Source organism: Tinamus guttatus, unplaced genomic scaffold (assembly GCF_059628265.1).
Source record: "Tinamus guttatus ecotype Peru unplaced genomic scaffold, ASM5962826v1 Tinamus_guttatus_pri_ptg000194l, whole genome shotgun sequence".
Classification (NCBI taxonomy): Eukaryota; Metazoa; Chordata; class Aves; order Tinamiformes; family Tinamidae; genus Tinamus; species Tinamus guttatus.
This window is the reverse complement of record NW_028288728.1, coordinates 894,296-907,576: the sequence shown is the minus strand read 5'-3', so window position 1 is coordinate 907,576 and position 13,281 is coordinate 894,296. Positions and strand designations below refer to the sequence as shown.

At 60.0% G+C, this 13,281-nt stretch overlaps 1 protein-coding gene across 1 annotated transcript in view; it reads left to right on the top strand.

Moving 5' to 3' along the window:
* The window catches only part of NOL4L (nucleolar protein 4 like), a 51,096-nt gene that overhangs the window by 21,171 nt on the left and 16,644 nt on the right, over positions 1–13,281 (top strand). Inside the window, exon 4 of the mRNA XM_088523574.1 lies at positions 2,996–3,105. Within this exon, the coding sequence (XP_088379700.1) occupies positions 2,996–3,105 (110 nt within the window). The remainder of the gene's footprint in view (positions 1–2,995; positions 3,106–13,281) is intronic.

Below are 13,281 nucleotides of genomic sequence, written 5' to 3'. Positions count from 1 at the left end.
TTTCAGACCCTTCTGGACTCTAGATGCCCCGTGCTCCCTGCCATGCTTTCCAGAGAAGGATCTCCATGAGCAGCCGCTCTCTGCTCTCCGGGGAGCCGAAGCCAGTGCAGGTCCCACAGGGCAGCTGCTTCTCCGGAGTCGGGAAGAGGCTGCATGAAGGGGCAGCTCCAGTGTGGCTAAAGCCCCAGCAGCTGAATTTTCATTCATCCTCATCCAAGGCAGCAGAGAGAACATGGGGGCAATATGCAGATGTTCTTTCTTATTCTGGCTCCTTGTCAGGCCACACAGCTCAGATCCTAAGGTTCTTCTATGCTTGAATTGTTCCATCTTGCCAGGATCAGAGAGATGGATGTTTATCATTATTGACTCACTTCCCTTATATGCGTCATCAGGAGAGTCAAGAGAGAGATTCCTAGCTTTCTGCCTGTAAGAAACTTTGCAAAACTCTGGAAAACAGGATTGAGGCTCAGCTGCAGATTAATCCTATGCTATTGCTGACATCGCTGCCATAAATTCTTCCACTCCTTATTAATGAATTATTTATTTATTTGAATTTATATTTTAATCAAGGCTCTTTTTAATTTCAGTAAAACAAAGATAAAAAGATGGTAAGGGAATCCTCCTAATACTTATATGTAATTTCTTACAACTGAGGTTAGAAGTTTGTTGAAGCAAGCGTGTTATTTAGGAAAAGCGCTAATACGTAATTCTGGTGTCGCGAGGAGCGCAGCGAGGCAGAGAATTGGGGTTTGGAGCACCCAGCTCGTCCCTCCTCAGCAGAGGGTTCCTCTCGGCACATCCTGGTGCTCTGTGCGCGTGCTGGGGCCGGCGCAGCGGCAGAGCCCGCAGATGTTGCTGGGGGATGTCGCGTGCGCAGCCCTTGCTGCCCGGGAGCTCGTCCTGACGTTGCCCGTCAGACGGCCCGGTCTGAGCTCTCGCCTTCGCCCGTGCGCTTGGCTTCGTGCTGCAGAGCCGGTCCTGCCGAGCGCAGAGTGATGGGACACTGCCCAGCTCCGTCCCCATCCCGCTGGGATGAGGCTGGGGAGATGGGGAGGCCGCAGAGGCAGGTCCGGGACCTTGGGGCAGGGGCAGGAGTTGATGAAGGAGATCCCTTTTCTTGGCATCGTGGCAGCTCTCGCGCTCGAGGCGGTGAGGAGGCTGCGGGGCGCGCGCTGCCCGCGCTGCCTGCGCTGCACGTGCAACCGTGCAGGGCTGCCCAACCTGCGGGCTACCATTTCCAGCCCAGGCTCTGGAACCAGTGGCAGTTTCTAACTTCTGTTGTCACGCGGCAGGAAATCGTCTTTTGGAAAAAAAAAACCCACTTGGTTATCAACTTGTGCTGCTGCACAGACCAGTGCAGTCAAAGGTCTCATTGATTCAGTGATGTGGCTTCATTCCTTCTGATCTCCCACCGCTGACTTACTTATTTGATCTTTAGGGTGGACTGAATCGCTTTTCATCGCATTTGGCCAAGCTGTGAAAATTTTTGTTCGTGGGAGCTTTTTCCTCCCTCGCCACAGAGCTGGGCTGTTGGAAGCACTGGGATTTTAGCACTTTTAGTCACAAGATAACATCTTTGCAAGTAGAAGAATGGGTTATTTTGTGAGCTTATTACATAGAGACATAGAAGTGCTCTTAATCTACAGGCCAAAACATGACACAGAGAAGTGATAAACAGCCCTGAGAAAAGAGCAGAGGAATTAGTGTACAAGATTCCCGAGTTTACAAGATTCCTAAAAGCTTTGCACCTTTGTATGTGACTGAGCTAATGGCTGGGGGAGCTCTGGCCATCCCTTTCCATATCCAGATGCCAGAATGCTGCACATGCCCAGGCCTGAGCTAGCAGGACCTGGGAATAAGCATTCTAGTTCAATGGCCTCAACTAGGCTCCTGATGCAGAAGATCTGCAAAATAAATCTGGTGCTGTGAAGGCTCTCCCTGAAAGGCAGTGGGTCAGAGGGGCTGTGGAACCAGGGACCCCGGACAACGCAAGCCAGGCAGAGAGATTGGGAGTCGGGATGAAACCTGCTGCTCCCGGGATCCTCCTTCTTGCCCTCCACATGTCTCTTCCTGCGGGCCGGAGGGCCGGGCCGATTCCCATGCGGCAGCACCTGTGCTGAGGGCAAAGGATCTTCCTTTCCTCCAGCATCCTTTCCTGTAGGGAATGGCAACATCCCGCTTGACTGTGCAGTGCATGAGCTGCTGGATTCAGTGTACAATAAAAATAAATAAAAATAAAAATAAAAATAGAAATAAAAATAAAAATAAACATAGCATCCTCGTGTCCTTCACGGAGGAGCTGCAAGCTCCCCCGCGATGGAGGCAGAGGGGACAAATCATGCAAAGCCCCTGAGAACTGGCTGCTTTGGGCTCTCCTGGTCTGGCTCGCAGAGGGGCCTGCAGGAGGGTCTGACCCCAGAGCTCAGGGTGATGCATCCAGAGGAATCCACAGAAACCATCTAAATTGGAGATTTTAAAAAATAAGGTTGTGTTTTAATGAGAGTGTTGAAAATAATATTCACTGGATAGACATTTTTAATAAGTTGCCCTGATGTTCATTCCTGCCTGGGGGAATGCCCAGCAAAACTGGCAAGACTTTGCAGTGCCAAAGCAGGCTGAAAAAAGTGCCTGCCTGTCGAGCTCTGCATAAATCCTGGTTGCACAGAAGGGAATCTGAAACTCTGGTACAACTTCGTTTTGTCCTCAGCTACAATTTAGTTTTGTAGAGGGAAAAAAAAAAAAAAAAGTGTTTTATGTGTAGTCTTTTCCACAGGTGACAGTAATAATTCTTTTTTTTCCCACAACAACAGCTGTTCTGTAATTATGCTCTTGGTGGGGTCATAGTCTTATAAGAACCTTAGCTCAGCAGGCACCACTTCTATTTAGGTATTTTAAGTGCTGGAAACACCTGTAGTTAATGGGTGATGATGACGCGTGGCAGCTCTGTGCTTCCACAGCCGTCCGTAACCCGCGTTTTCCTTGTCCCGCTCCGCAGAGAGCGAGCCGCCCTCCTCGCTGGTGTCCGGCATCATCGACTACAACATGCCCCTCACGTCCACCTACCTGAAGCAGATGAAGCTGCGCGTCATGAACTCCCAGGAGCAGGTGAGCGCCCGGGCAGCGCGGGGGCACGGCCAGGCCCTGGCACGTGTGGTCCCCGGGGGGGGTTTTGGGGGTGTCCTGGCTGCGCGGGCTGCTTTACGTGGGCGCCGTCGCTGCTTTACGCGTGGGCGCTCAGGGGCAGAACGCGCGCGGCGCTGGGGCCGCCTCGGCAGCGGTTGACGCGCAGGAGCGGGGATGCGCTTGACGCAGTTACTGTTCAGAGCTGCCTGCGTGTTCCTTAGGCACGTGCTTATTTTGAGGAATTGTTCTGCAGTTGAAGCTGGGGATAGGAATTGACTGCTTTGCTTCCTCCTAGTTGCCTGGGAGCTTTAGCAGGCGGTGCCTGAAGCCTAGACATGGCCTCAGGTCCCCGGGGCAGCTCCTATCCTCATGGGCAACCTGCCAAAGGTCGGCTGCCACCACCCTCTGTCCCTGTGTCCCCATGGGAGAGGGCTTGGTCACTTGGTGACACTCTTGGGCCCCTGGGTTTTAAGTGGGGGGCAGTTCTGGGTGCGCTAGGTAGAGGTGGGAAACGCCGCCGATAGCTCCAACTGTGACATTGCCTCCAAGCGATGGGTTTGTTAAACCAGTGGCAATCTGGAGATGTGTGTTAGAGGACCCAGTCCTGGGGTCTAAAATGCCAGGTCTGAGTTCGCTGTCGTGAGCTGAAGAGATAGATCTGGATCAGTCACTTCGGGAGTAAAACGTTGCCTGAGGACAAAATAATAACCAAAAGCAAATACGTTCGTATTTTGGACCTTTTTTTCTTTTGTGTATGTTGGGTGCTTGGGTGAGCTTAAGGTTCTGTGCGCCAGTTTGTACTAGAGGTTTTAAGATGCGAAAACCTGTGATTTGGAAAGTTTTACACAGAGCTCAGGGTTCTGTGGTAGAACTATGGACAGCTCCACGGAGACAAATCCTCCTGCTCAGATGCTGCCTCTGAAACGAGCAGCTTGGCTGGGAATGCGTGGCCCAGTGCTGGATACATGGAATAAATGGATACAGTGCTTCCAGGTGCCTGACTGCTGACTCAGAGCCACTTTTGCTTAGATATGATCAAAAACTAACACTCTCTGACTGTCGTGGACTTGTGCGAAGCGTTTGCTGGGTCTTGGGGCAACTCCTTGCAGAGAAGTGTTGAGATTACAAACGTACTGCTATATCCAATGTTAATGATCAACCTTGTCTGCCCCGAGGTTGAGGATTTAGTTGGCCATGGGACTAACCTTCCTTGTCAGTGTTTGAGGAGGTTCCCCCGGGTTCAGTTTGAGACACACATAAAAGACACCAGGAGAGGTTTTCTGTTTGCCGTTTATGCCTTTTCTACTGATCAGTCTTCTTGACTCCAAAGCTTGGTTCAAGAGAAGTGTATGATGAAGCTTAATTAAACTCCTGTATCCAGGAGTTTACTGCATCCAAATTACAGGTGCAGCTACAAGCTCGCAGTTTGATCTTATTTTCATGATGAAAAAATACCCCAGAAGCCAGAAGAGTCAAGTCCGGAATCAGAGTTAGGAGCTGGGCGTCTAGGGCTGCTCGTTGGGGAAGTTTGCTCTGGTCATTTAGAGACTGGAGAAACGCGAAGCCTGAGTTTGTTTTGCATGGGGTCCGTCTCCAGCTGGAGAGATCGGGGGTGTTTGCAGCAGCCCCTCGCAGCTGGTGTGACTGCAGCAATGGCATTGGTGGCAGGAGGGCACAAGGGGGGACCAGCTGAGATCATAAATCAAGCTGCTTGGTTTGGTTTCCCGGCCTCTGAAGTTCCCCCTTGCTGGTCTCTCTTCGCTGTGGTGCAGTGCAGCTTGCTGAGCTTTTCGGGATGAAGCCAAGGGAAAAAGCTCTTTGGCAGGAGGGGAATTTGCCCTTTGAGGTATTGTTGGAAGCCCAGGAGCCTCCCGGGCAGAGCGGCTCGGCGCAGAGGAGCGTGCGGGACAGCCGGGGTGGCTGGAGCACGGGGGAGCACTCGGTGTGACTCGGGTGCCACCGGTTTCGAGAGCCAGGGACCCCCCGGCTTCCCTGGGGACACTCCTAAGGCAGCAGTGACGCGAGTGATGCATGTTCCGCTCGGCTTTCACCAAGAGCAGTTATTCGTATACGGCAGCACCAGCAAGAACCTGCATCACTTGGGGTAACAGCAAATGAATTGGTGCCAAAGTGGCCTTTTAACTTCATTGTCCAGGAAAACACGTGCACGTAGCTGTAACTCGCTGGTGCCGTTAAGCATAGCAGCGTCAGGGCAGGTCTGCAAAGGGAGGCCCGGGCAGAGGCGCCTCGGGGGGAGCCTTTCAACCTGGGGATGAGACAGCAAAGCGAGGAGCTTCATGTGGCTCTTCGGAAAATGGAGCATCCCTCCGAACCCGCAGAGCTCGGAAGGCAAATCACCATGTTATTTGGAAGTATTCGGGGGACGAGAGGATCGGATTATTTTCTCACATCAGCGAAGATCAAGGGATTTCTTGACGTCTGTGCGTTTCCTCTGGCGTGACTAAAAATGACTCTGACCCGTGGCACTGAAACAAGGTTTGCGAGAACGTGCAGGGGCTTCACAAATTGTTAAAGTTGGAGGGGACCTTTGGAGATCACCTAGTCCAGCCCCCGGCACGTGCAGGGACACGGAGCGCAGGATCGCGTCCAAGCGAGCTTGGAAGATCTCCAGAGAGGGAGATTCCACAACCTCTCCTGGGTTCTCCTGCCACCTCAAACAGGGACCCGTTTCCATCCTTCCAGAGTAGGAGCCTTCTTTCATCCCAATCTTATAGCAGTTCCCATAGACGGGAGCAAAATCAGCCCTTCCCCTCTGCACACAGCACAGAATTAGCCATATTTCAGGGTATCTACTGAGGCATTAAAGTGTCCTCTCAATTTCTGACCTAGCACCAAAAAGGAATGAAAAGAAGATACTTGATGTTTCTCTATGATGATCCTTCCACCTCATTTTCAAATGATAAATATTAGCGCTTTTAAATAATTGGGCATCCAGGTTTATTGCAGTCATTTTCCAGACTCTTCGCTGTCTTATTAAGCCCCAGCCTGGGTTTATTCCTCGCGTCCAGTGTGTTCCGCCGCGGCCCCACGCAGTGGCCAGGAGAACATGGAGGCTCGAGGCAACCAAAGCCCTGCGCCGAGATGGAGACGGAGCCTCCGCTTCCAAAGGCGGCTTCCGCGGCGGGTGATCACCAACGGGAGCCTCCTTCCCATTGCTATGGATGTGAGGGAGCGTGTCCGGCCTCCTCCCGCTGCCCGCGCTCCGGGCTGGAAGCGGAGCTGCGGCGGGACTCGAAACCGGAGCAGGAATGGGGAAAGGCCTTGTGTGAAGAGAAGGTGCCGCCTGGGAGAGGGGACCTCAGTCCAAACCCCAAGAACTTGTGAGGGAGCCGCTCCGGTTCCGAAAGCAGGAAAATTGCAGGGAGATTGCCAGGGGGACGGACGGATGGATGGACGGATGGATGGACGGATGGATGGACGGATGGATGGATACTGCCCCAAACGAGCCCTTTTCAGCCCCTTGTGACACCAGCCAGCAGACCCTTCTTTAGCCAGAGTGACAGGAGCTCTGGGTTAAAAGCGCAGCATCCTTTTTGTGGCCCTGACATGCGCAGACACTTCTTATTTTAGGCTATAGCAGCTAGAGACAGATTAATTAAAGTTCAGTAATTGTCTACAAATAATGATACCTTGAAACAGCTAAAGCTACATTAGGAAAATCAATTAAATTAGTGAAAACTTATAGTTCTGAGACTCGGATACGGATGTTGCATTGAAGCCTGGGAAAAATATCCAATTAATGTTTAGAAATAAGATGATTCTAAAGGTGAGAAGTTTGCTCATGTTCTGAATGGGCTGAGACCTTCCTGTGGGAAGGATTTTCCTGGGATTTCATTTCCTCGCCCTTTGCTTCTGTATCATGTTCTGAACCAACCTGCCGGTCGTCCCGGGCACCCCGGGGTGCCAGGACCTGGGATAGGGGCACCCAGGAGACCCTCTGCGCGTTTCACTCATCCTGGGCTTGGAGCTGGAATTTCGCCCACTCTGCACAAGCTATTCCAGGTTTCCTCCTGTTGGGTAGAGAAGAATAAATTATAGGACTGGCTGGGAGATCTTGACCCAATTATGTTGAATACGGGCAACCAGAGGATAATTCCAGCCCGTAATGTATGTGTGCCTGGAGGTACGAAAGCACTAAATATCCCGGCACGGAAAAATTACGGGAATTGTTGGGGGTAGAAATCCAGGCAGAGGGATAGGAATGAGAACAGGCAGTTTTTTAGAAGGAATCATGTTGGATTCTACCATCAAGGGAGCAAACAGTTTTGGCCAAAAGTTCATCTGCCATTGGCAAATTGAGGGCAGCTGTTAAAAATAGAAAGTCATAAATGGAAACAAGCGGAAAAATTAGGAGAACTAGAGAAGAAAGCGCCCTGGCTAGAAATACTGCGGCCAAGGAGAGAGTTGGTGGAAGGAACAAAGGGAATCCCATGGGTGCCGTGACCCGCACCAGGTTGGGGATGGACTCCTGGTCCCGGATGTGCAGGGAGCGGTTCTGGATCCGCAAGGAAGCGGGACGATGTTTGTGTCACGTGAGGATGAGGAGCGACTCCCCGGCCCTTTAGCAGTTAAGCGGGGTGCTGAGAGCTGCAGAAATGAAGACCTCTAAGGTGGCAAGTCGAGGTAGCCTCGTTCCCGAGTCCCTCCCTGGGCTTGGGAAGACCTTTGCTAGCGGAGGTGGATTTTTAGCACACCCTGGAGCATGAGGAAGACCCCCTGGCCGCCCAGCCCTGCGCTGCCAGGGGCTCGCACGGGCAGGGACAGGTCTGTGGGGTGTTGACCCAGACTCAGAGCAGGCTGAGGAGCTTCCCGTGGCTCCAGGGTTTGGCTTCAACGGACCTTTGAAAAGCTGCTGCTTCTGCCTTGGAGTCACTAGAGCAAGTTCAATAGTTACTGCCAAAGAGCAAGGAAACGGTCCCGGGTAGAAGGCAGAGGGGTTTTGAGGAGCGCACGCTGCCAAGCCCCGTGTGTCCCTGTGCTCCCTCCAGCCCCTCAGTGCGAATCAGGGTAGGGAAGTTACCCCCTGCCCTCGGGCTGCTCCAGGGCTGTTCAGGTGGCGGTGGCCGTGCAGGGGGTTACTGCTCACTCCAGCAAAACCCGCGCGCCGGGGCGAGCATCTGCGGGACACCGCGCCGCTCCCACGGCCGCTCCGCGGGATCGCCTGGCCTTTGGCTAAGGAATGGCCTGGAGCGGCTCCGGGAAGAGGCCCCTGGGGTTCCCTGGGTGCTGCTGGAGCGGCGGAGGCGCTCGGGGCGCCGGCCCTGCTGCTGCTCGGACAGGGCGGGAGGACACGGAGCTGTAGGACCCCATGGGGCTGCTCATGTCCCATCCCCTCGCGCGCCCCAATTCCCAGGAAAAGCCCCTTTACTCTTGCATGTGTCACCGCTCCTTCAATGGGAAGAGCAACCCACGTGAAGTGGGAGCAGAGCCTTCGAGCCACATGCAGCCTGCTCTGCAGCTTCCCAAATCCTTCTCCCCGTTATCTCCCAGATGCGCTCCGGGCACCAGATAAGGGGAAACAGGAAAAATGCTCCCTTGTCCCGGGCCCAGCACCCCCAGCCCTCGTGACTGCGGCTGCCGCGGCGCCCCACGGAGCAGCCGTGCGGGTCCCCTGGGCGCCTTGACCTACTTTGGGGAGGCACAAGAACATCAAGTGACCGGCACAAGGTCGCGCGCAGCCCGCGGCTCCCGCCGCGCGGGTGGCTCTGCTCCGCGCGGAATTAGAAGCAGGGATCGGAAGTAACGGACACGTCGCAAGGAGACAGGGAGGAAAGGGACTTATAAATAATATATTTGATGTGTATTATATAATAATAGTAGTACTGGTTTATTCCGTTTTGTTTGTTTTTTTAATTCCGTAAGGCACTTACCCCGTTCCTGACAGCTTGATAAATCGCCTCCACCGATTCCATACCTAATTGCCCGTTATTTCCTCCTGGATAATTTGAATCCAAGAGCACCTGCTCGGAGGGAACTTCACGTGCAGCTTCTCCCGCCGCCATGTGGAGGCCGCCCCGGTCCCAGCTCTGTCCCCGTCCCCGCGCGGCCCCGGCCGCTGCCTCTGCCCGGCTCCCAGCCCCACGCGCAGCCCCTGAGGCCCCGTGGGGACAGGGCTGCCCTGGCTGCTCTGGTGCCGCTTCCCACATGGACGTGTCCGCTCGACGCTGGGTTCGCCCGTGCAAAATTTAGGTCAATCCGTTGCCAAAGTGGATTAACCCGACCCACACAAAGGCACTTAGTGTAAAATAAGTGCATCCTGGTGGCCAGGCCGCGCGGAGCGGGGCTGCGTGGAGCAGGGACGTGGAGCGGGGACCGCGCAGAGCAGGGATGCCAGTCCCGGCCTCGCAGGTTCCGGCACGGTGGGAGCCACCATCCCGGCTCTCCTTGGAGCGGGCGAAGCCGAGGGGAGCCTGGGCGCGGGGAAGCGCGATGCGGGGAACGCCGGGGTTAACGGCGGCTCCTCGCAGCCCGGACCGGTCTCCTGTTCACCTTAAATGGTCAGGATTTTATTTTAGCTCCAGGGAGGAGCGGCCGTGGAGCGGGAGCCAGCGCAGCCCCCGGGGACAGCGGCGCTGGCCCTCGTGGGGCACCGAGCACCCCCAGGCCCGGTTTGGCCCGCAGCCCTTTGCTCCGCAGAGGAGGCCGGACGAGGAGGACGTGGGGCCTCCCCTGTGGTGGCCTCGCACCCGGCGTGCCCCGCTCGCACCGGCCAGCCCCGTGCGGTCCCTGCACCGGGACGGTTAAGGCGAGCGAGGACACGTGGCCGCAGGACACGCGTGACGGCCACGAGCGCCCGCGCGGCCCTGCGTGTCCTCGCCGGTGGCAGCGCCGGCCGCGACTCCCTTCACCCGCGTCCCCTTGGCCAGAGCGGGTGGCCCGGGGCGCCCGGCGCCGCCGCTGCCTCCCCGGGAGCCGCGGAGACAAAAGGCTGCGGGCGAGGGGGGCGCAGCGCCCCCGCGGGGCAGCGCGCCCGGGCCGGACCGGGCCGGACCGGGCCGAGCCCAACGGCGCGGGAGCCGCTGGGGGCGGGGCGGGCCGGGCCGCTCCGTGCGGTACCGGCCCACTTCATGCAGCGCCGCTCCATGAGGTGCCGCTCCGTGCGGTACCGAGCCGGGCCGGACGGGCTGCTCCGTGCGGTACCGGGCCGGGCGAGTCGCTCCGTGCAGTACCAGGTCACTCCGTGCGGTGCCGGGCCGGGCGGGCCGCTCTGTGCGGTACCGGGCTGGACCAGGCGGGCCACTCCGTGTGGTACCGGGCGCTCCGCGCGGTACCGGGTCGCTCCGCGCGGTACCGGGCCGGGCCGGGCGGGTCGCTCCGCGCGGTACCGGGTCGCTCCGCGCGGTACCGGGCCGGGCGCGCTCCCCGGCGGCGGCGGCCGCGCACAATGCGCCGCTCCGCCCGTCGCGCCCCCCGCGCAGCGCCCGCCCCCCGCCCGCGGCCGGGCCCCCCCGGGCGCCGCGCGTGACGCGCCGCGCAGCGCCGGCCCCTCCCGCCGGGCGGCAGCTGGTTGTCAGCGCCCGGCCCCGCCGCCCGCCGCCGCCGCCGCCCGCCGCAGGTACCGGGAGAGGGGGGGGCACCGGGGGCGGCGGGGGAGGGGGGGGGGCGGACAGCGCGTCCTCCCGCGCCCGCCGCGCGGCTCCCCCCGTGCCCGGGCTCGCACAAAAGCCCCGCGCGAGCAGGGGGAGGAGGCGGCGCCGCCGGCCCGGGCAGCGCTCGCCGCCATCGCGGCGCATCGCGCCGGGAAGGGCCCCCCCACCCCGGGCCCGCGGCGAAACCGCCCCCGCGCGCGCCCTGCGCCCTCGCGCCGCCCCCCGCGCGACCGGGAGCACCGGGGGGGTGGGGGGGACCCGGGCAGCGCCGCCCCCCGCCCGCTGCCGCCGGCCCATGTGGGCAGGGGCGGGGAGAGGCGGCGGCGGCGCGTCCCGCGCGCGCACACGCGCGCACATCCATGCGAGTGTGTGTGTGTGTGCGTGCGTGTGTGTGTGTGCGTGTATACGTGTGTGTGTGTGTGTGCGCGCGCGTGTGCGTGTGTGTGTGTGTGTGTGTGTGTGCACCGCCCCCCGGCCGCCCCGCGCGCGCGGGGCGCTCCGCGGCCCCCCCGCCCCGTTCAGCACCGGCCCCGTGAACAGCAGGCGCGGGGGGGGGGGGCCGCGCGGCGCCGCCCCCGTCACGGCCCCCGGGAAACGCTGGGACACGCGGGGGTGCCCGGCCCCGCGTCGCCTCCCGCGTTGACTCCTTTTGGGAACAACCGGCCGCCGCGTCCCGCAGGGTGTCCGGGGCCGCGCGTGGGAGCGGGGCCGGCAACGCGGCCCGAGGGCCTTGGCGGCGCCCGGGGCTCCTGGCGCTGCCGGGCTCCTGCCCGCCGGCCCCGCGCGCTGTGTCCGCCCGCAGCCCGCGCCGCGCTGCCCAGCCGGACCCCGGCCCCGCTCGGGAGGCCGCGCGCCGGGCTCGGGCGCTCACCACGCGGGATGAGGCTGCCTCCCGGCTGGAGGCTCCCTGCGGGTGCTGGGGGTGCCACAGCAGCGCTCGGCATCATCTCCCTCGTGCCGAGATGTGGGCACCCCTGGCAGCAGCAGCCGGGCTCCGCGGGAGATGTTTTCAGGCAAAGGGCATCCCAAAGAGCAAGGGAACGGAGCGGGAGCCGTGCAGCGGTGGTGCCCGGAGCGGGCAGTGCGGAGCCAGGCACGGAAAGGGCTGGGGAGGCTCTCGTGCCCCGAGGCACTGAGCCCCCTGGAGCAGGTCACGGATAGCCCAGGACATCGCGGCTGCAGGGAGGCTCCCGCCGCTGCCCCTGGCACGAGGGGACCTTGCCCGGCAGCGCCGGCTCTGCCGCCCGCTCTGCGCCCAGCCCCGGCGCCCTTGGGCCTCCCGGGGCGCTCGCTCCTCCTGCACTGTTGCAGGGACAACTCTGCTAAGTCGGAGGGAAGTTGGGAGCGTCGCAGGCGAGCGCCTCCGGAGCGCTCCGAGCCTCGTGCGGAGCGGGACGGGAACGCGGAGCGCCGGCTCCGCACCCGCGAGCCAGTTGGAAAGAGCTGCCTGCGAGTGTCTGCGCAGCAGCTGTGAATATTGGACTGTAGATAAGGAGAGGCGCAGGGATGTTGTTTTTCCAAAGCCCGGAGCCCTGCTCCGGGGCTGGGTGTGGCCTCGAGCGCAGCAGCAGGATCCGACTTCCCCTTGCCGGAGCGGAGCCGCACGCTCGCGGCGTGACCCTTGATCGCTCGGTCCCTCCAACGCGAGGAACAAAGCGATGGGACTTTACGGCGGGGCGAGAGGATCTCTCCGGAGAGTTAGGAAGGGCAGGAAGGAGGAGGGCAGCGGCGGCAGCGTGGGGCTGGGCGAGCGGCGCGGCGCCCGCCGCCCTCGGCAGCCGCTGCCGCTTCCATCTGTGCCCTGAGACACATGGAAGCGGGGAGAAGGAGGCAGGTCCGGAGACAGGCGCTGGTAATGGATTGTGCTCTATTTTCTAATGAAAGTTTCATTTGAAGTTTGTTTACAGGAAAGAAGAAATTAGCGTCGGGAAGTCTCCTGGGAGCGCGGAGGGAAGCGCGCGAGCAGCCTGGCGCGGCGCAGGGAGCCGCGCTTCCCGTGCTGCGCCGGGCGGCTGCTCCCGGGCCCACGGCCGTCGGGGGCGGCGCGGGCCGGGCCTCCCGGCCTCCGCTCAGCGCTCTGCCTCCCGCCTCCGTGCCCAGAGAGTGCCCGGGGCTGCGGCTAGCGGACGGGAAGGCCGTGTCCCTGGGTGAGCCGTCCCGGAGCGCTGGAGCGCTGGCACGAGGAGTCCCGGCAGAGCCCGGCCTGGGGGCTGCTCGGGACTAAGGCCCTCGGCTTGGCCATCTCCGTTGGCTTGGCCTTGCCTTCTCGTTGCCCTTGCGTGTGATTGCGTTTTGCTCTTCGGCATCAGCTCTGCGGTGCTTCGAGGGGGTTTGGGGCTGCTCCGGGCGCTGCCGGGAATTCCGTGCCCAGAGCGCTTTGGAGCAGGGTGTGAGCAGGGAGAAGCCGAAGGCCTGGCCGGAGGCGTGGGGTGGCCGTGCAGGAGCGGCACCACCTGTGCCACAGGCCTGTGCGCGCGACAGCCTCGTGTGACACCAGTCGCGTTTGGGGACTCGTTAGGTATCCAGAGCATTTCCGGCCACAGCCAGT